General features: G+C 39.2%; 3 protein-coding genes and 1 long non-coding RNA gene across 6 annotated transcripts; all 4 read left to right on the top strand.

The window, feature by feature from the left end:
• The first annotated feature begins 639 nt into the window (after positions 1-639).
• LOC149035822 (uncharacterized) lies at positions 640-2,192 on the top strand. Its single transcript, XR_016182388.1, has 2 exons — positions 640-1,164; positions 1,826-2,192. It is a non-coding gene; the product is annotated as an uncharacterized LOC149035822 (long non-coding RNA).
• A 1,889-nt stretch (positions 2,193-4,081) lies between these two features.
• On the top strand, positions 4,082-9,346 carry LOC149035821 (rho GTPase-activating protein 26-like). Of its 3 annotated transcripts, none has more exons than XM_089192420.1 (7): positions 4,084-4,861; positions 6,795-6,890; positions 7,127-7,188; positions 7,402-7,473; positions 8,016-8,117; positions 8,819-8,956; positions 9,205-9,338. In XM_089192420.1, exons 1-7 carry the CDS (start codon positions 4,708-4,710, stop codon positions 9,217-9,219), a joined length of 639 nt encoding a protein of 212 aa, XP_089048546.1. In that variant the 5' UTR covers positions 4,084-4,707; the 3' UTR covers positions 9,220-9,338. The 3 variants fall into 3 exon arrangements, with proteins under 3 accessions (XP_089048548.1, XP_089048546.1, XP_089048547.1); XM_089192421.1 differs by having other exon boundaries at positions 4,097-4,861; positions 8,819-8,929; positions 9,205-9,346; XM_089192422.1 differs by lacking the exon at positions 6,795-6,890 and having other exon boundaries at positions 4,082-4,861.
• LOC149035820 (uncharacterized) lies at positions 9,217-12,813 on the top strand. The gene is made up of 7 exons (XM_089192417.1): positions 9,217-9,737; positions 10,006-10,140; positions 10,530-10,680; positions 11,231-11,268; positions 11,502-11,536; positions 11,871-11,937; positions 12,570-12,813. Exons 1-6 carry the CDS (start codon positions 9,426-9,428, stop codon positions 11,935-11,937), a joined length of 738 nt encoding a protein of 245 aa, XP_089048543.1. The 5' UTR covers positions 9,217-9,425; the 3' UTR covers positions 12,570-12,813.
• Positions 12,814-15,332: 2,519 nt separating this feature from the next.
• On the top strand, positions 15,333-18,204 carry LOC149035819 (uncharacterized). The gene is made up of 3 exons (XM_089192414.1): positions 15,333-15,920; positions 16,515-16,931; positions 17,497-18,204. The coding sequence occupies exons 1-3, from the start codon at positions 15,740-15,742 to the stop codon at positions 18,012-18,014; spliced, it is 1,116 nt and encodes a 371-aa protein (XP_089048540.1). The 5' UTR covers positions 15,333-15,739; the 3' UTR covers positions 18,015-18,204.
• Positions 18,205-18,786: the final 582 nt, after the last annotated feature.

Here is an 18,786-nt window from a genome sequence, read left to right as displayed (position 1 = left end):
AAATGATCCATAGGCTTGTCAAAGTAAAGCGAGAGGGCTCAATTAGCAAGTGAAAGCGAGGTGTTTGGCTTCGAGCGTGAAATTAATTGAAGTTAACAATTAAAATGTAAACAGGCGCGAGGATCCGCGCGGCTTGCGCGTTAGGAGTGCTACGTAAATTAAGGACTCTTTTGCACAATTTTCTCTTTGGAGATAACTACGCATTCATGGCGTGAATGGCAAATTTCATAATTGTAGAATGATTCAGCGACAAGAACGGCTTAGCTAAGCCGTAGTGTGTCATGGCATTTGAGGATAGCCTGGTTGTAGCGCGTGACATGACTATCAAGTAACAGTTGTTGTACCCAGCATGTTTTGTTCGTGATCTACAGATTTATTGGTTTGTGACGCAAAGAGCGATTATCTGTTCTGTCACGACAATACCAAAATTAAATTGTGTTAGCCAACTTATATTTCACTCTGATCAGACCTTTGACCCTAAGTCAACATGGAAGCCGGTGAGCCGCTCGGGAAGGACCTTGTTTTCAAGAGAGATTTCGACTGCAGTATGTTGTGGAGATACAAGAGTATCATTTAACACTTGAAACGATTGGGTAGATATTTTGATAATACTTTTCTGGCGTCCATACTGAGGAGCTCTTTCAGTATAAAATATCCTTTTAGTAAGTCCCAATCATCAGGTAAGTGCGGGAACTTATCCCGCGAAAATTCTGTGCGAAGGTACGAGTATATTCGGCGGTATCTGCGAAAAGGGGCCATCGTTCTTTCCTTAAGGTAAGGTCTTAACTGTGTAAAACTTCGCGAGGAAGAAATTCTACTCGCTGGCCTGTCCAATTTGGCTTTTAGATAAGGTTGTATGCCTGATAATTTCTGTCTAGAGCTATATGATGACGCGCGATAAATCTCGCTGTTTAATAACCTTTGAGTGGAAAATGATGATGCCCAAACCATTTAATCAGCAAAGCAAGGTTTACCTTTACTTCTGTGCTTTCGAAGCAAGAGAAGGAATTATTTCTGTGATAGTTAGGTGACAGATGCTTAAAATCACATGGTGTATTATCCAACTGTTGAAACCTAACATGAGCAAGATGAAATAATTATGGAAGGAACCCTGACATCACAGCTCAAATATTCCTTCCCTATAAGATGACGCGCTCTTGGCAGGTTAGTGTGTTTTCTTACTAATTGTACTGTACTATTTCGCAGTTTCGAAAGCATAATCCTGAAGATACTCTCGTTCTTTTGTTATTTCTTACCCACTCTCTCGTGTAATCAGACTTATCTCCGTGAGGGAAGAACCTTCATTTTTTAATTTTTTTCCCGGTTTTTTCCCGGTTGTTAGTATGTGAGCTGTTGTTATCTGAAGGCAGAACCTTTCCCTTTTTTTCACCTGGTTCTGTCTCTCTTGGGTAGTCAGTCCTATTTGGGCTGTTGTTATCTGAAGGCAGAACCTTTTCTTTTTTTTCCACCTGGTTCTGTCCTTCTTGGGTAGTCAGTCCTATTTGGGCTGTTGTTATCTGAAGGCAGAACCTTTTCTTTTTTTTCCACCTGGTTCTGTCCTTCTTGGGTAGTCAGTCCTATTTGGGCTGTTGTTATCTGAAGGCAGAACCTTTCCATTTTTTTTCACCTGGTTCTGTCTCTTTTGGGTAGTCAGTCCTATTTGGACTTTTGTTATCTGAAGGCAAAATCTTTCCTTTTTTTTATTTGGTTCTGTCTCTCTCTGGGAGTTGTTTCATTTTAGACTATGCGTTTTCATCTTATGACAAACTAATTTTGAATTGCGACATAATTTAATTTACTTGTCTTGACTTTTTTTCCTTTGCAGAATAAATTGAACGTTAACCGCGAAAAGTAGTGATGAAAAAGCAATGTTTGTTTTAATAAAAAAAAGATAGTTTTCCTGTTTAGATGACCAACCAACCTTAACTTAATTACACATCATAAGTGCACGTTCCGTTGACTGGTAATTTTTACGTCGATGCTGTGTTTGCCTTGGTGGTGTCTGTCCTCAAATCCCGTGATGTTTCAATTAAAAATAAATAACGAATTTAGGAATAAAATTACCAACGAGTAGAATACCTCTTCTCGTAACGTATTAAATTGCATTTACATTTCCAACTCTTGCTTCAGACACGAGATGTAAAATCGGTCATAGATTGCAAAAGAGATTTGTGAGTAAAGAACTTTTTCTACTTGTCTTTGTTTATTTTCTCGCAGCCTTATACATGAGGTTCGCTGTGTTCGCAGTGGCGCGCCAGGAAACCCCAGCAGGAAAAATTTTTTTTAAGATTTTACTCCTTTAATGATCTCTTTAAAGTATATTACTTCCTTAGCATTTAGCCAATTATATGGTGCCGGCGGAGGGTACAAAAAAACTCCATTATATATTTCTTTACAGGCCAATATTATCGGAAAAAACTCAAACAAACAAACAAAATGAGTTCTGTGGCGCTGTGTGATCCATGAGTGTTCTCATCGCGGTTAGGGCTTGCTGTTGTTTGCGGTATTATTTTCCGGAGTGGACATACCATTACTACATTTTTGTTAGCGTTTAAAAATCGGAAATACATGGTTTTGGTAAAAAACTTCATCTTTTTCAACTCTTAACGACTGTCAAGTTGTGTGTATCAATAGAGTGGGTCAGCAAATTTGCATTCTATGTTGCGCAAGGGGCAAGAGAAAATGGTTGACTCCCCGCGAGTGAAGCTGACGCTCTAGGTCAATGTCGATCCATTATTATCCTTTGTAAACAAAATTTTGATCATGGAGTTAAATTATAAAATTACTTTGGCTTACATTGTGCGCTTTAAAGTAAACTTGAGTTGTTAGATCCACGCGAGGGTTTAACCTTGAAAAATGCAATCACGCGAGTGAAGCTGACATTAACGCGTGTCCCTATCTGGAAAACATTCGTATTGTGACAAGAAGGGTCTGCTTTAAGGTTTTGGGTTACTCTCGCCATGCAATTTGGATGCCGAAAAGTGCCAAAAAAGTAATTACTGAAAATTCATCCGCAACACCTCGGTCGTTCTGTGGGCGCGAAGTCAGTTCTTCTCTTACAGTTAATAATTGCCAGGCGGATCTCAGATCCGCCTCAGCCTCATTTGCATAAATTCTTTTGGTGAGCAAAGCTCGTCATGGAGACTTTTGAAGGAGAGGGGTAAGACTTGTGACAAGCTGGCAGACATACAGATAAACTTTACTGCTAAATGGGTTACAATACAAAGTGCTCAGTATTTGGATCAGCTATGGCTCAACTTAAACTTTGCTTTAGCTTCAAGTTTAATCCTTTGTGGTTTCCTTTCTCTGTGTTTATTTTTCAAGTTATGTACACAGAAGAACACAAAAATGACAAGGAATGCTTTTGAATATCAAGAGGCTGGAATAAGCAAGAAACCAAAACTGAATTTTAAACAGTACAAAGTTAATTTGATCTTCCAATGTTATTTAATTTTAACCATAGAATTTGCTATTTAAATTTATCCCCTCCATTTTTCTGGGTATTGTGAGCAAAAACAAACAATTATCACAAAATGCATGGTATACAATGGTTTGATTCACCAATGTGGCAAAGGCCTTTCACTGTCTATCCATAAAAAGGGAAATAGTTTGTAAACTGTGAGACATTCTGCATGTTGAGTGTATACTTATTCATCCATGTGAAATTAAAGGTTACTTGAAATAAATGTGAAAGATTTATGGGATTTTCAGACCCCTGATAACAATTACTAATGTGCTGATTTGTTGTACTAATAAAGGTTATGATTTTGGCGGAAATAGTGGAAGAAATTTCTGGACCTGGAATTTTGTTGCAAATGTTTGTTTAAATCAGTTTAAGTCAGTTAAAAACTCTCCTGTTTCAAGATTACATGATTACCACACCAGAACCTTTTGTATTCTATATTATGCACCATGTTATGATTATGGTTTCAATAATAAAAGGTGCTGACTCAAGAACTTTCCAAAATATCTCTACATACAAAGAAATAGATTGTGGTTATGTACTCCAAATAGCAGGTCACATCAGTCTTCTGTAAGGAAGAAGCAGAAATTTCTGTGGTGGTTTTGGTGGATGGAGAGAAACATCCACCAAAACCACTTTATTTTATGTGTTAAGAGTTATGATAATCATTATGAACGTTTGGTCGGTCAGCAATAATTATTGTGCACCATAAAAAATAATTAGCCAGAGCACTAACTGCTAATTAGTGGTATAAATCTTTTGTCTCCCTGAACATCTAACAATGGCTATAGATAAAATTTAAAAAATATATTGTTGATGGTTTTGGTCAAAGTTTTGGTGGATGTTCCTTAATGACATCCACCAAAACTACGTAACATCTAAGCACCTTTTAAATACGTGAAATATCTGCATAAAATTGCGTAAAATGTTTTATAATACTACAATCGAACAATAATTTAATACTTACCATTTCTTTAGTAAAAAGTTTTGACGCAATTTTCCAAACAAATAATACACTTGGGTCATCGGGATAAGTCGGCATGTTGTCGTAGCTTCGTAATTTTTTTCCATCATTCCATCTCAGTCCCTCTCGACCAAGGTGGTTTTGGTGGATGGAATCTAATGCTGACCAGAAAGGAAAAATTGTAGCCGATCCTGAGTGCGAGTTGTTTATATCTACGGAATAAGGCATTCCTTGAAACCGACACGAGAATTCAGGAAGAAGGTATCATCCATCTTAAGCAATGGGGCTTAAGCCTCTCGAGTTCGACGATTGCATTTTGGATAGTCCGTATTTCCGTGAGAACATCCACGAACATGAACGGGAGCTGGAAAGAACGAACGAGGCCATCAAGGGCCTCATCAAAGAATGTAAGACTTTGTTGAAGGCGATCGAAAGTAAGTGACTGTTCCGTGTACATCTAGAGCTTAAATACACAGTAAAATAGCTGTCGTCCCTGCTTGGAAGTCGCTTAATATTTTTATCGATCAGTGTCTATATTTAAAGGGACAGCGTTACGAACGCGAGCGAGTTAGCTCTTGTTTTTCCAAGCCTCAGGCGACCTTGACTTCCTGCAAAGAGCTTTTGTCTAATGCTTCAAGCTGTCTGTAGCGCTTCTGGTCACTCCATCATCCTTCTGTACATCTGAACGAATGGATGAATTTTCCCGATCAATCAGTTGAATTTACTGGGAATTTTTACAAGAATTTTCGTGCAATGATCACCTTCCTATCTCCCAAGACATCAATAAATCAATTGACGACCAAAATATAATCTTTTGAATTTTCATGCGAGCAATTTCCTAGAATTGAATTATTTGTCGTCGTTCGGTAGAAATTCGATTTTTTGAGTGAAATCGACAGGTTATAACATGAGGTTTTTCAAAAGGCAACACACACATTTTATTTGAAGCCTCAAATCTGTTTCTGCACGAAGCAAGACGGATGTGGGCTCCAGAAATTTGACGTAACCTAAAATATTTGTATGTTTAAATGGAGATTAAACCATTCAATATTGAAATTTTGAAATGATCTTTAAGTGGGAAATCTCTCACAAGGATGGTAAACGTTCCTCGATATCGCATAATTGGCTCTGTAAACATTTTCCGGCTGAAACTGCCAAGAACGTTATTTGACAGGAACAACCTCTTGCCGGTCCTGGAAGTTTATGACTCTCTGTTATTACTGTGTAGTGTTCCCTTTGTCTTGTCTGAATGCTGTGTACATTTATTTTGTCTTTTCTTAAACTTAAACACAAATTCCTTCATCTTCCTCTAAAGCTGCCAAAGTATACCCTATGGCAGAATGAGTGTGATGTTTGTGTACATGATTTCCAGTGTTTGCCAAATTAGTTGTGAATAATTTGAAATATTTACTGAATTCTTGTCAATTTTAGGCTTCGTGATCAGCAAATTACTGACATGATTCAGTCACTTTTATTTCAGAAACACATTTGCTAATTTTGTTGGGTAATCAATAATCTTTTTTAATGTAGCTAGCTTAATATTTTTTCCTTGACCAAATGGTCTATTTTTGTATTTTTCATACTAATTAAAATTGTTTTGAAATTTTATTTGTGTTCCTCCAAACCAGACTCCTTTGCCATCAGGAAGTTAAGGTCCCTTGCCTCGTTATTTTTTTCCGCTCAGCAGTATGCTTTGACATGAGTCTTTCACTTCGGAGCAGACCTCACTTTAGATTGTTTTCAAGGCATTGTCGAATTTTGAAAGTATTTTTTTTGCCTTCATTTGATTCTATTGACATGCAAAAATACCTTTAGTGGTCTTAACATTATTTCAAAACCTAAACAATGCAATCCTTCTTTTCCTTGAAGTTTTTTTTTTTTGTGGTTGTCCAGAGGTCCAACATCATAGATGGTCATTTGATATGCTTTCTGTGAAGTGGAAATTTCTTGTAGAGGAAAAAAAATTGCAATACTACTATGGAGGCACTCTAAAGAGCTTTGCTTGCCATTTTTAATTAGTTGACAGAAGTTAGGATCATGACACTAGTCAAGAGGATTTTAAATAGTCCCTTTGTCCACTCAAGGGGCAATAAGATAAATTTGAAACCTTCTGAAACAGGGAATTATGCAATTACGAATCACAAACTTTATTGACCAAAAAGTTCTCTCATCTACCAAAAAAAAAGAAAACCCCAGACCCAATTCAAGAGGGTGTACAAGATGCAAATAGTCTCAATCTGTTCCCGCTGACAAATTTCAGAAGTAAAGAGGCTGAGTCCATATCTGTCTGGTTTGTAGATAGCTATATGGCTTAGGCAAGGAAATGTATCCTCTTTGTGTACAAACATCGATTCGTCTCTTGTCTAGATTTATCCAAAGCACAACGTAGCTTTGCAAATGTGCTGAATGGCTTTGGGTTGGAATGCATTGGTGAAGTAGAGACTGATGATGAGATGATTATTGGTGAGTTGAATCTTTAATAAGGTCAATCAGTCACTTATCTCAGTTAATCACCAATTCCAGTCTGGGCAATAATTATTGCAGTTTCTCTTGCTTTGACACCAGTTTCCTGACAAATTTAGTAATCCTTTTTTAAAAAAGTGAATTCTATGATATACAATTTGGTCCCAAAAGTATGATGCATTTGTTTTAAATTTGCTGCAGTTTTGTTCAAAAACTGTTTTTTTTTTCCATTATAGCTGATTTGCTGAAGGAATTTGCTAGCATGATCAATAGTGTTGAAGATGAACGAGAAAGAATGGTAATATGGTTTTCTTCTCGTATGACAATTAATATCATAATAGTAATGATTATCATCATCTTAAATCAATAATCTCAGGCCACAAAAAGTGATATTTCCCAAGTCTTTGTTCATTTCCTTCATATTTCCCATTTTTCCCATCTTTGTGGGTCTTCCTTCTGGGTCAAGATATTCAAGATTCATTGTTATATAGTGAGCACTTTTTCCTTCTAGTTAAACCATGCAAATTCCCAGCTGATAGTACCGCTAGAGATATTTAGGAGAGAGCAGATTGGAGGAGCAAAGGTATATTGTTGGTACTTTGTTTCTTGTTTCACATTATTATTTGAAGTGAATCATAAGGTTTGACAAAAGAATGACTGGTAATGTGGAATTCTGCTTTACAACTTCCCCTTAAAAATGGCTTGTTGCCATTAAATTTACCAGAGGTAGCTTTTGGAATTTTATAAGGAAATTAAATTTTGAGCACCCTCTTAAGTTTGAGATTCAGGATATTAGGCAGACACTATGTTAAACCTTTACACTCTGACATCAGTATCTATATTCTTCATACTGTACTCTATACATTTTCTTTGGTTACTGACAAGAAGAATTCATTAAACAATCAGAGCTCATTAGGTTGGTGATAATTTGTTAAATGCTGATTATCTTAAATGAATGATTCAACACTATTATTGTAAGGAGAAATTAGATGCTGGTCACTCAGGGCTTAAAGTTCAGATCATGTGTAATAGTGTTTCTCCCTTCTCTTTTTTACTTTGTTTGAGGTATTTTATATCATATATTTATACTTTACATCACATAAAAAAACTAACATTTCTCTGTAGGAGGAAAAAAAGAAATTTGACAAGCAGACAGAAGAATATTGTTTAACAGTTCAGAACTACTTGAATCTTTCTTACAAGAAGAAAGAAACCATTCTGAGTGAGGTTTGTAGTATTTAGATAATTTTACTAGTAGTAAATGTTGGGATACACAACAGGCTGGTGTTTTTGTGTGTTTAAGAGGTGGGGGTCACTCTCTTATGATTTTAACCCTTTCTCTTCCAAGATCTCTTTAGTAATTCTCCTTACTGTCTGCAATACAATTCTTATGATTTCAGTTTGGAGATTTACTTATTAGATCAACAAATACACCCTTAATTCAAAATATTTCTTAATTGTCATCACTTGTCTGCTTGATTTTGTATAGATATTGTAAGGAGAATTTTTTTCTTGGTCGCTTTTTTGGAATTTAAGGGTTGAGCAAGATTCTTCAGTCTCACTTTGACTCTCTCCACCCAGGAGTACAAATAGGTATCAGTGAAGCCTAGTAAAATGCAGGTGGGGGTGGGGAAGGGGCAGTGGTAACATGTGATGGACTGCTAGCCTACATAGCGGTGAGGCAATGCCCCTAGCAGCTTCATTCTATGGAGACTGGAATAAGCTTTAGCACCTTGGCTCAAGAGCCGACTTTCTCTTTTTACCTTTCAAGTAACTAGCAGGGCAGGGGACCTAGAGTGGGGACATAAGTTTGCGAATTTTTTTTGGCATGAGTGCACAAGATTCTTGACTTAGTTATTTTCATGGTAGCATTTAATCAGGGATATTTGATGTATTTTTCTTATTTTTTTTTTTTTTTTTTTGCATAGGTGGATCAACTACTTCAATCAGAGAAGCATCTTTTCCATCAGTCTGCCCTTGATTATGTTGTCAAACTTCAAGAGGTCGATGAGAAGAAGAAGTTTGAATTTGTTGAAACTGTAAGTATAAACAGAAATGTTACAGTGGTAAGAGCCCTTATCCTCATTATGGGGGTTGCACATTTTCTAGGTTCTGGGTGTAAGAAATTTCTAGTAGTTAGGGACCAAAAAAAAGGGAAGGTTTGTGGTTGAAAAGTTGTTACTTCATCACCAGAATGGACTAAGATGGGGTAGATAATTGGCCACAGAATAGAGTATGATGGGGTAGTGGTTCTGAGAGGCATGCTGCACACACCCAAACAAATAACACAGGTACCCTCTCCCCTCTCCTCTAGGTCCAACTACTGTAGTCACATCAAGTGTGCAGCCCTTGAAGACAGCAGTATCAGTCAGTACTCCCGCAACCAAACCTGCAGCCCCAACAGCAATAGCAACCGTTTCAACACCAACTCCAGTCCTCTCTACCGTCAGTGTGGCAAGAGTGACATCTGCTCAATCCACTGCGCCTCCTGCTTCGACACAGTTGTCTAGAGCGGCAAGTGTGTCAACTGTGGGAATGGTCAAGTCAACGGCCGGCATTGTGAAAGCAACCACAGCGACTGGGGCGCCGGTGGTTTCAGCAGTGTCGACCCCTCTTGTGTCTACATCAGTGTCCAGTAGCACTCCTGTGGCAGTTGTGTCTCCACTGGTGTCATCTACAAGACCTGCTGCGACTGTCGCGGCGGCCTCTCCCGCCAAAATGACGACAACATCGCCTGCAACAGCCAGCACCAAACCGTCTCAAGTCAGCTCTGCTTTTACACCGACTGTAAATGGTGGAGTCAGTGCGACGACTAATCGATCAATAACATCCACCACAATAACAAAGGTAGTATTACCTTAACGTTCTGCAGCGGGCAAAAGTTTATAATAATATGTATTTTTATTGTTATTACCTCACGTGGTTTCACCATTTGACAACGTTTTCACTCGCTAGGAATGAAGTTTCTCTTTTACCATGGGTGAAAATGCGCGGGGGGAAAACGATACATAGAACTTTCTACCATGTAGTTAAAAATCGATCGTGTTTCCTCTGACTAACGAGTAAAACATCTATGAATGCTTGAAAGAACAGTTGTGTTTACTCACCTGATCAGGTACAAAGGCCAGCCAAGCAAACGTATACAAGGAAATTACAGCCTTCAAATCAGTGGTATGATGTGGGAATTGTCAAGGGAATCTCCATGATGGTCACACATTACTATTTATCCAATGACAGCACAAGTAACGAGGTACGTGTTGATACAAGTCAAAAATGTCTGCCATGCAGTTCTTATGATGTTACTATAGAGAATTTGGTGTTGGGATCAATTAACGATTCCCTATTTGATATGTTTCTGTATCTTCGTCACTTGCCTGCGTTATATTGTATCTATATTGTAAGGGGAAATTCCGTCTCGGTCACTCATGGGAGCTAATCACAGTTTAAATCGAGGTAAGAGCAAGTGTCATTGTGCCAGTTGAGGTCGTCGCTTTTCAACTGATACTAAAAGAAAACGCTTCCACGGGCCGCTGAGTTTTTGGTTTCCTCATGCAGCTCGAAGAAAAAAACATTTTCCTACAAATTTTTGCTGTTTTTCTAAGGGCAAAGCATTCTTTGACGTAGTTTGTCTTTTTTCAGGGAAACCTTGACGTCGAAAGCAGCTCCGAACAAAGTTTAAAGAAACAGGAACTTCTACCAGGGACTGCTTATAAATTCCGTGTGGCGGCCATCAATGCATGTGGTAGAGGGCCATTTAGTGATGTGTCGGCTTTTAAAACGTGTCTGCCAGGTAAAAGATGCTTATATGTGAACTTTAAACGAAATTTGTGTTTAGCTTCTGTAGGGCCTCTTGCTGGTTAGAGAAACGCGGAGAAAATATCCTCACCAAAACAATTATCCCGCTGGAATGGGACGTTGCCAGCATTATGGCGATGCCCAACTTTCTACGAACTCTCTACTTTTATTCTATTATTGCCTGGGGATCAGATTTATTTATGACTGTCTCTCATGTTTGTGTTTCACTTTATGTCAAAGCCTGCCTTATGAAAGATATCGCGTGTTTTCGACACTGATATAAGTTACCAGCTACCAACTCAAATTATAGCACATTGTTGTCGCTGAAGGTGTGTCAAGTCAGTTATGTCCCACCTTACGTTACACAATGTTTTGGTTTTGTCACGATACATCAATCTTTTTCCAGTCTTGCCCGACAGGCGATGCCATGTTTTGTCACGCCACTCACGTCATGCCGTATCAACTCATGTTTTGTCACCCGTGTCACATCATATCACAGCTCTTTCTTGTTTTTCAAACTCAAACTATTTTTTATTGTTTGGTAGGTTTTCCTGGAGCCCCGTCTGCTATTAAAATCAGCAAGGTTTGCATTAACGTTGTTTGAAATCAGTTTACTCCTCTTTCGCGCATATCGACTTCTCTACCAAGCCCGCTATTATCTTTAGAATTGCTGCTAAGAATGAGAAAGGGTGAGGAGATACATCTGCTATTACTTTTGCATTTTGAGTCACAGCTTACTCGTTTGAAGAAAGATAAGGAAATATTCAAACTAAAGTGTTATTTATGTATTACTATTTTTCTTCATTTTTCTTCCAGTTATGGTCCGGCGACTCAAGTAAGGTGGCTTCAAGGTGAGAAATTTCTCCATCCCTGCGTAGGTCAATGATAAGCGTAAATTTTCCAAGATCTTCAGTTGCAATCTGTGTAAATTTTCTCTGGGCTTGATTCATCCTGGTCCCTTTGCGCATTATTGTTACATCATTTGAATGGGTCCACCCTACCAAACTATTATTGAAAGCTCTTACGTTACTTAGATCTAAAGGCAATTGGTTGTCACACTAAGCAGATTGACTCAATGTAATTTGACGTATCTGCCCCAATTTAAAGTACTCCGAGGGTTTTATTTTAATTATCACCTCTGTCGAAGTGAAGTTAAATAATGCTGCGTCGACTTAATTCTGCCAGGTGTGAGAGACTTAAAAGATGGCCAACTAGCTGTCAAGACAACAACCAAACGGTCTGCCGCAGATAGGTGAGTAGTTCATGGCATTGAAATGAAATTCTATTTAACTAAGTGTATTTTAATTGAGTGTCGTAAAGCTAAAACCATAACAATCACAACGGCCAATGGAAAAAAGATTTAACATCGCAATGAGCTCATGAGGACTGGGACTTAATTAAAAGGAAAAAGAGCCTGAAGCGCGGAGAAACGGAAATGAGTTTGGTTTTGCATCTGATTGGTTGAATGGGCTCCGCAAGTTTTCTGGACCAATCACATAACGTTGTAAAGATAAACCAGTACAATCCTGGTTCACCTTTGACGTGAATTTAAAATTTCTTTTTGATACGACACACGCCTAAACTGCTTGTACATCTTCTTATTTCGAAAGAACTCTTGAATATTTCCAGGTCCTTTTCTTGGACACTAGAAGTATCAGTATTGTCAGTGCCTAGCCATTTTGTGTTTTTGGAACTTTTTAATTTCAAGATATAACCCCGAAGACTGCCTTGGAATGAAAATTCTCAGTTTGAAAACTTTCTTCTTTCTTGTCATCCACTTTCTTGAAAATGCATCAATAACATAAGGATAAGTAAGTTTTTGATCAGTTCTAACACGTATATGTACCACTGTCTGAAGACACAACGTTTATTTTTATTTTCCAGTAGCCGCTCAGCAGATTCGTCCAAGAGGGCCAAGAAAGATAAAGAGAAAAAGGAAGAAAAGGTGAAAAAAGAGAAAGATACTGAAAAGGACAAAGAAGCATCACAGGAAGACGCTGCCACCACAAAAGAAACAAAAGAATCTTAATATAAATACCTTGCACAGACAGAGAAACAGTTATTTTATTCAGAAAGCTCTTCTTAAAAGTGAACTTTCTCGGTAGTAATACAGGCGGGCCATTTTTTACTTTGGTGAGTGTTTTTTCGTTTTCAATCCATTCGCTCCAGACTCTAAAGAAGACAATTACTGGCTTACGCAATTTTCTGCGGGTTCAATCAAGCCAGTAAAGATGGCTAAGCGCGGGTCACGCGTGAGTGGAAAAGAACCCCTCCTCTCCCTGCACGATTTCAGCCTCAGAATTTGCCCCGCTCTTGCCATCATTCGCCCGCAAAACTCTGGAAAAAAACTCTCGTTCTGCCGATTTGAAATTACGGACCTTTTTGGCGGAAGGAGAGGGGAGTAGCACTAAGTTTAATGTGAAAGTGAAAAAATACTTAATTGTGTTGGCTGAAATATAAAAGTGCAATGAGACAGGTAAATTCTGCGGCTTGGTGGCGAATAAGTTTACAGGATATCTTTATCACGGTGTGATAATTTGTTTAGTCTGTTTTGCTATCGAGAACGTACAGTTTATTTTATCGTACAGAGAAATTCGTATATTATCGTCTTATGTTGCCCTTAATTGGGCTTCGTCACGAGAATGTCGGATAAATTAGGGAAACCTTCCGTCAGTTTGTTTGTTTGTTTGTTTCTTTTTCTACAATCTAATTGAGTGGCTCAGTTACTTAGTTTTTGCCTAAGTACGTCTGAGCCAGCGATTGTCAGAGGCTTGACTTGTTTTCTTTTGGTACTCCGTGAACTCGGGTTCCCGAAATATGGAGCTTAGGCAAATATGACGGTGACACCTAACAATTGACGTGTTTTTTTTTTGTCGAGTTTTTTCCCTCTTGAATGTGTAAACATGCATAATGTACCTTACGCGTCACGTTTATCCATCAGGTTTGAGCGCCGTCACTAGCCAACCCCAGGTCACCGCAGAACGTTTCGAAGACGAGTTGAAACGACACTTCCCTTCGTTTCAAATTGAGATTCGTTGAAAAAACTTTTGTCCCTGCGACCATAATTTTTGTCCCCTAAGCAAGTCACATGAATTTAAACTGATCTTCGCAAAGATCAATTGAGGTAGTGCGACCTGTTGTAGAAGCAGCACACATTGAGCTGTTTTGCAGAAGAGACCTGTAGAGGTTGCTCTTAGTCTGTGATGGAAGAACTCCAGTTCTTTAGAAAACCATTGACGTTGCCATGCTGGTCGTTAATCTCGAAAAGCTCATTTGTTTTCTGCTGATGACGTTTAAGCCATTTGTTTTACCACTTTATTGTCGCCGTGGTGTTGCTTAAGATCCCTATTAGAACAATTTTCAGTTAGTTTTTTCCGATTACAAAACTCTCTGGAAATTCTCTCCACCCTCTCTCGGTCGACCAGATGCGAAGCTGAGGCCAATCGCGATTTTGTCCGTTTAGTTTCCTTACGCTTAAGGCAAAGTGCTTGTTTTTACTTTAAGTTTTCTTTGGCTCCCTCTGATATTTTTTTTTTATGATTAAATCACCTGATTACTTTGGCCTTGGTTTACGACACTTTATTGAAATGCACTCGAAAGTTTTGCAGGGATTCTTAGATCTTAAAGCTAATCACGAGCTTTCAATGTCGAGCGATTGGTGACTGGCTTCACACCTCGCATCGTGGTGTTTTCGTATTGTGATATGAACACACAACTCATAGTCTTAAAATCTCGAGGGATTTCCCAAGGGATAGTCTCAAGTATCCCTAGGATTCACCGAGGGATCTCGTGGAGCGAAAGAAAATAATCCTACCAGTGTTTAATTCTATTTTTTGGTTAAATTATAGTTTTTTCTTTTCATTTGGGAAATCCTGGGGAAATATGGGCTTGCATTCTTGTTGTACAGTGTGTTACCCTATTCAAATGGTTTCTCAACCTTTTACCTCCTTGGATCTGAGTCGCAATTATCCCTTCCCTATACATTTCCTTGTCAATAAGCTAGGAGAATTTGGTGCTCTATTACGATAGCGCCCTAAGCCCTCAGTTCGTGTATTCTCTTTATCTTTTTTTCCTGGTAGCGTACCGATATTGTAAGGAGAAGTGACTTCTCAATCACTTCCGGGAGGTAATCGGTTAAAGCCACCAGAGACTCGGAAGTTTAACTGTAAATATGTATAACCTGAGGATCTTACAGTATCATGGCAGCAAAAAAAAAACATTTTAACAATGATTCCTTGGCTGTCGGTGTACCCATAATTTATTATAATGTAGTTATTTAACCCGATGACGGATTTAACGGTGTAGTATTTTAGTGCTGTACGTGTTCTGTGAATACATTTAATTTGATAAGAGAGAACAGTTCAGTTTGTACACTAGAAGTGTGAGAGGAGACTGTAAAGGACTTTTTAGTCTGCGGATTTTGTAAGAAGAAAAGTAGTAAGTGTAAATGTATTTACCTATCTCAGAGACAATCGCTTCAGATTAAAAGGCGAAACTTCCGGACAAAGTATCTTGGTTGCTTTTGGGTGACTTTTTTCGTGCAGATTTGTTTAGCATCTCGTATAGGACGCGGTCGTTTAGGAATTTATTAAGGTTCATGTTAGTGTTCGTGGTGTAATTTGTAATCCTTGAGCTTCGATTCTCGAATGCAGCGCATTGGATGTACAACGCCTGAGAGAAATTATTACCCCTTTCCATTTGATTAGTTGAAAACTGAGAAAATATTAGCGACTCAAGCCCACTATCGGTTGTGGGAAAGAGATTGCTTTCACAATGAGTTCTCCAATGCATTGTACATTATGCAGATCTGCAATTACTGCCTTTTTCCCAGGGATGCCTTTTTTTCCGTGCACCGACAGCGTAAAGAGTGGTCAAGCTGGGCGAGAAAGTTACTTATTCTTATTCCTTCCCCACCCAGTACCAAAATAAAACGCCTCTAAGTAATTAATTAATTAATTATTAATTAATTGTTTGTAACAGATCTTATTGCGCGCGTCAATCAATTATGACGAAAATTCACCAAGGCTTAGACCAGACGACAACAACCGAGTATAATGACTGCTGTGATGGCGGTGCGAGCTGGAAACGTCTCAAATAAGGCGTTAGTAAAAAAGGTGATTGGATTAATCGTCGTTGTGGTTGTTTGTGTGGCAGTTGTTGTTGTAGTTTTAAAAGTCCTCAAAACGTTTGGGGACTCCTCTAGCGACTCCAAAAAGGAAAAAACATTTAATGAAGGTACGTTAGATAATTGAAATTTTATTTTGAAGTTACAGTACTCAAACATTTTGCGTCCTTTCGTAGTTTAAGCAACGGCATCATTTAGCATAATGCTTCAAGTTGTTCCTGAAAGATTTCGTTGTTCTGAAGACAATTACCCAAGGAATTAGCACTTTTTTCATTTCAGTTGTTTCTTGTGGCAATTATTTCCGGAAAGAAACTGATTTTTCACAAGTTCGCAGCCTTTGTTTCGTGTGTTACGTCACAACTGTGGCGCGCGCGTTCTTGCTCTCTGAAAGTGGCCAAATAAATTAAAAGTCATTGTGTACCAGGCTTAGTGATCTAAATATCGTCCTAACCCTGAAAAAGATGCGTACGATTCTTGCCAATCCCCCATTAAAAGGCGATGGTTGCAACTGGATCTATTGCATTTTGGGGCTCGTGGTCTATCTACATCAGACTTTTGGAGCCTCTCTGGGGGTCTGAGATAGGGGTTTATGCTACACATTTCTCGTCTAGCTCTCCAAGAAGTCATTTGGGTCATCCGGGAGGCCTAATTTTTACTAATTCCCTCAATCAAGCCATTCTCATGCAGTTTTCTTTATATTTTAGTTCGCGTACTGACGAACCAGGGTGGTGTGGGTAATTTTGGACCATCTATACTCAAGTACGAAGGCGTACTGAAAAACGAGGTCAAAGTCTCCCCCCATCATCCGGGCATTCAACTTTGGACGATTCCAGTTTCTGGTCTCTGGTCTATCGAAGCTAGAGGAGCCTCCGGGGCTGACGGGATATTAGCCGGAAATTCAAGTAACCGTAAGCGAGGAGGATACGGAGCTATTGTGAAAGGAAAATTCCTTCTATACAAGGGAAGAATCCTAAAGATTTTGGTCGGCAATGAGGGCTTCCGTGACTCTCTAGGCCCTCACCGTCCTGGGGGAGGAGGGGGTGGTACCTTTGTTGTGTACGAGGATGGTAAACCGCTGCTTGTAGCTGGTGGTGGGGGTGGTGGTGGAATACCAAAAGCTTGTAAGTACGCATGCACCTATTATACAATGATTTTGTGCCGATTGTCACAAAGCTACAAAAACACGAGGGCCAGAACAAGCTTAAGTCGTTCTCACACAATCAAGCTCCAAATAATCTAATAGTTAGCTACGTATCAAAATATGTATGGGTAGAGAGGTTGTTGGTAGGCTCCAATCACGTCCTTATTGGTCCGAGGGAATGAGGAGAGCAGTTTGACTCAACGAAGCTTTACTTCCCCAATAAGATCGAAAATTTACTGATAAACATGATTTTGGAACTAGCCCACAATTTGTAATCCTCTTACTTCGATGTACGCAGAAGGCACTTAGATTAAATGATTTCTTAAAGTGTTGTGCGAATTTTCTCTTGGAGGCGTTTTTAGTGCCCTTCAGGATAAAAGCTGTTCCGAAGTCACTTACGAATTCGCTACAGAAAGAAGCCATGCACAACATTTTTGTGTATTAGGCTGTAATATACCTCCTGACCCTGGATATTCCGTCTGCTCAATCACAAGTGACTACTTGGGCAGCTAAACTTTAAGATTAATCTTGTAATATTCTCATAGCTCGACAGACAGATGGGAAAGGTGGCAGGTCCAATGATGAGCCATCTTCCAGTGTCAGCGGCAAGGAGGGTAAAGGCGGGAAACTTTTAGACTACAGCGACAGCAGCGAGACGGTCATCAGTGAATCCACTGGGCATCACAAAGTTATTGCAGGTGCAGGAGGAGGTATGTACAGCGCTGGAGTCGGCTTCGAAGAAGGCTGGGGTGGAGTAAGCTTCGTTGCTGGAGGAAATGGTGGAGTGGCAAACATGGTATATGATAAGTTTCCCCATGTGAAGAGGGGTCGTGGAGGTTTTGGTGGGGGAGGGGCTGCCGGTTTGTTGCCCGGAGGTGGGGGAGGGTATTCGGGGGGTGGTGTCAAAGGGTGTTGGTTGCAGTGTGATGGTAAGAATGGTGGCACGGCGGAAGGAGGAAGTTCGTACAACGCCGGGACTTCCCCTTCTAACAAGGCAAACAAGAACAAGGGTCCTGGCAGAGTTTATATCAGGCTCATGTCTGAGGAAGTTGAGGAAGATTAAGCAGATAAAAATATTCCTTTTCCCTTTCCTGGTTTTGATCTATGATATACGACCAGACTGCTAATGCGATCATTTCACTCTTTGAATTTCCATCTACTTCTTGAACGTGTTGCAGCAAAGTGAAATATCATTGGTTTGTCAATCACACTCAAGATAATCGACGAATGAGGAATAAATGATTTTTGTATTACTTTAGCGCAAGTATCCATTACACCTACTACCATACCCGCCATATTCTAGCCTAACTTCCACAGTTCTGTCTGAAAACAATACCGGAACAAAATTAGAGGGGGAGATCTCGTTGCGTGACGAAATAAAGAGCCTGCGCAGAATGCTCCTTTTACATAAATATTCACACAAGCAGCGCATGCACGTTTGGGAGACCGCAACTTCCTAACTTTCTGCGGACGGTCTCCCAAACTAGTCGATAAGAGAAATTTTTCAATTATTTTTCAATTGTTTTCCTTCAGTCTCTACGTTTTTTTAGTTCATCCATGTTCTCCAGTCCTGTGGCTCGTCTAAATGCTGAGGTTATTCAAGTATTCCGCTTCCTTCTTCCTGTTCAAGGCTGTCATAAAACCAGCTGTCCGGTGTGATAGAGTGATTCAGAGCCAATAGAAAGCGTCTTGTAGTTTTCCAAAATTATCTATTTACCGCTGTTGCTGAAACTGAAAGCTAATTGAAACAGGAAGACGAGTTTCTCAAGAGAGCATGACCTAGAATGAAAAAATAATCCTTTTTCGGATATCAAGGCCACTAAAATCGTCTTTTT

Source organism: Pocillopora damicornis, chromosome 13 (assembly GCF_964200805.1).
Source record: "Pocillopora damicornis chromosome 13, jaPocDami1.2, whole genome shotgun sequence".
NCBI classification, from domain to species: Eukaryota; Metazoa; Cnidaria; class Anthozoa; order Scleractinia; family Pocilloporidae; genus Pocillopora; species Pocillopora damicornis.
Note: the sequence above shows the minus strand (reverse complement) of the source record. Positions and strands in the feature narration are given on the sequence as shown.

Coding starts and splice junctions, on each gene's coding strand:
- LOC149035820 (XM_089192417.1), top strand. CDS start 9,426: ATGGTCAAGTCAACGGCCGGCATTGTGAAAGCAACCACAGCGACTGGG. Junction 10,141..10,529: donor ATGACAGCACAAGTAACGAG/GTACGTGTTGAT, acceptor GTCTTTTTTCAG/GGAAACCTTGACGTCGAAAG. Junction 11,269..11,501: donor CTGCTATTAAAATCAGCAAG/GTTTGCATTAAC, acceptor TTTTTCTTCCAG/TTATGGTCCGGCGACTCAAG.
- LOC149035819 (XM_089192414.1), top strand. CDS start 15,740: ATGACTGCTGTGATGGCGGTGCGAGCTGGAAACGTCTCAAATAAGGCG. Junction 15,921..16,514: donor GGAAAAAACATTTAATGAAG/GTACGTTAGATA, acceptor TTTATATTTTAG/TTCGCGTACTGACGAACCAG. Junction 16,932..17,496: donor TGGTGGAATACCAAAAGCTT/GTAAGTACGCAT, acceptor ATATTCTCATAG/CTCGACAGACAGATGGGAAA.
- LOC149035821 (XM_089192420.1), top strand. CDS start 4,708: ATGGGGCTTAAGCCTCTCGAGTTCGACGATTGCATTTTGGATAGTCCG. Junction 7,474..8,015: donor AGCAGATTGGAGGAGCAAAG/GTATATTGTTGG, acceptor ATTTCTCTGTAG/GAGGAAAAAAAGAAATTTGA. Junction 8,118..8,818: donor AAGAAACCATTCTGAGTGAG/GTTTGTAGTATT, acceptor TTTTTTGCATAG/GTGGATCAACTACTTCAATC.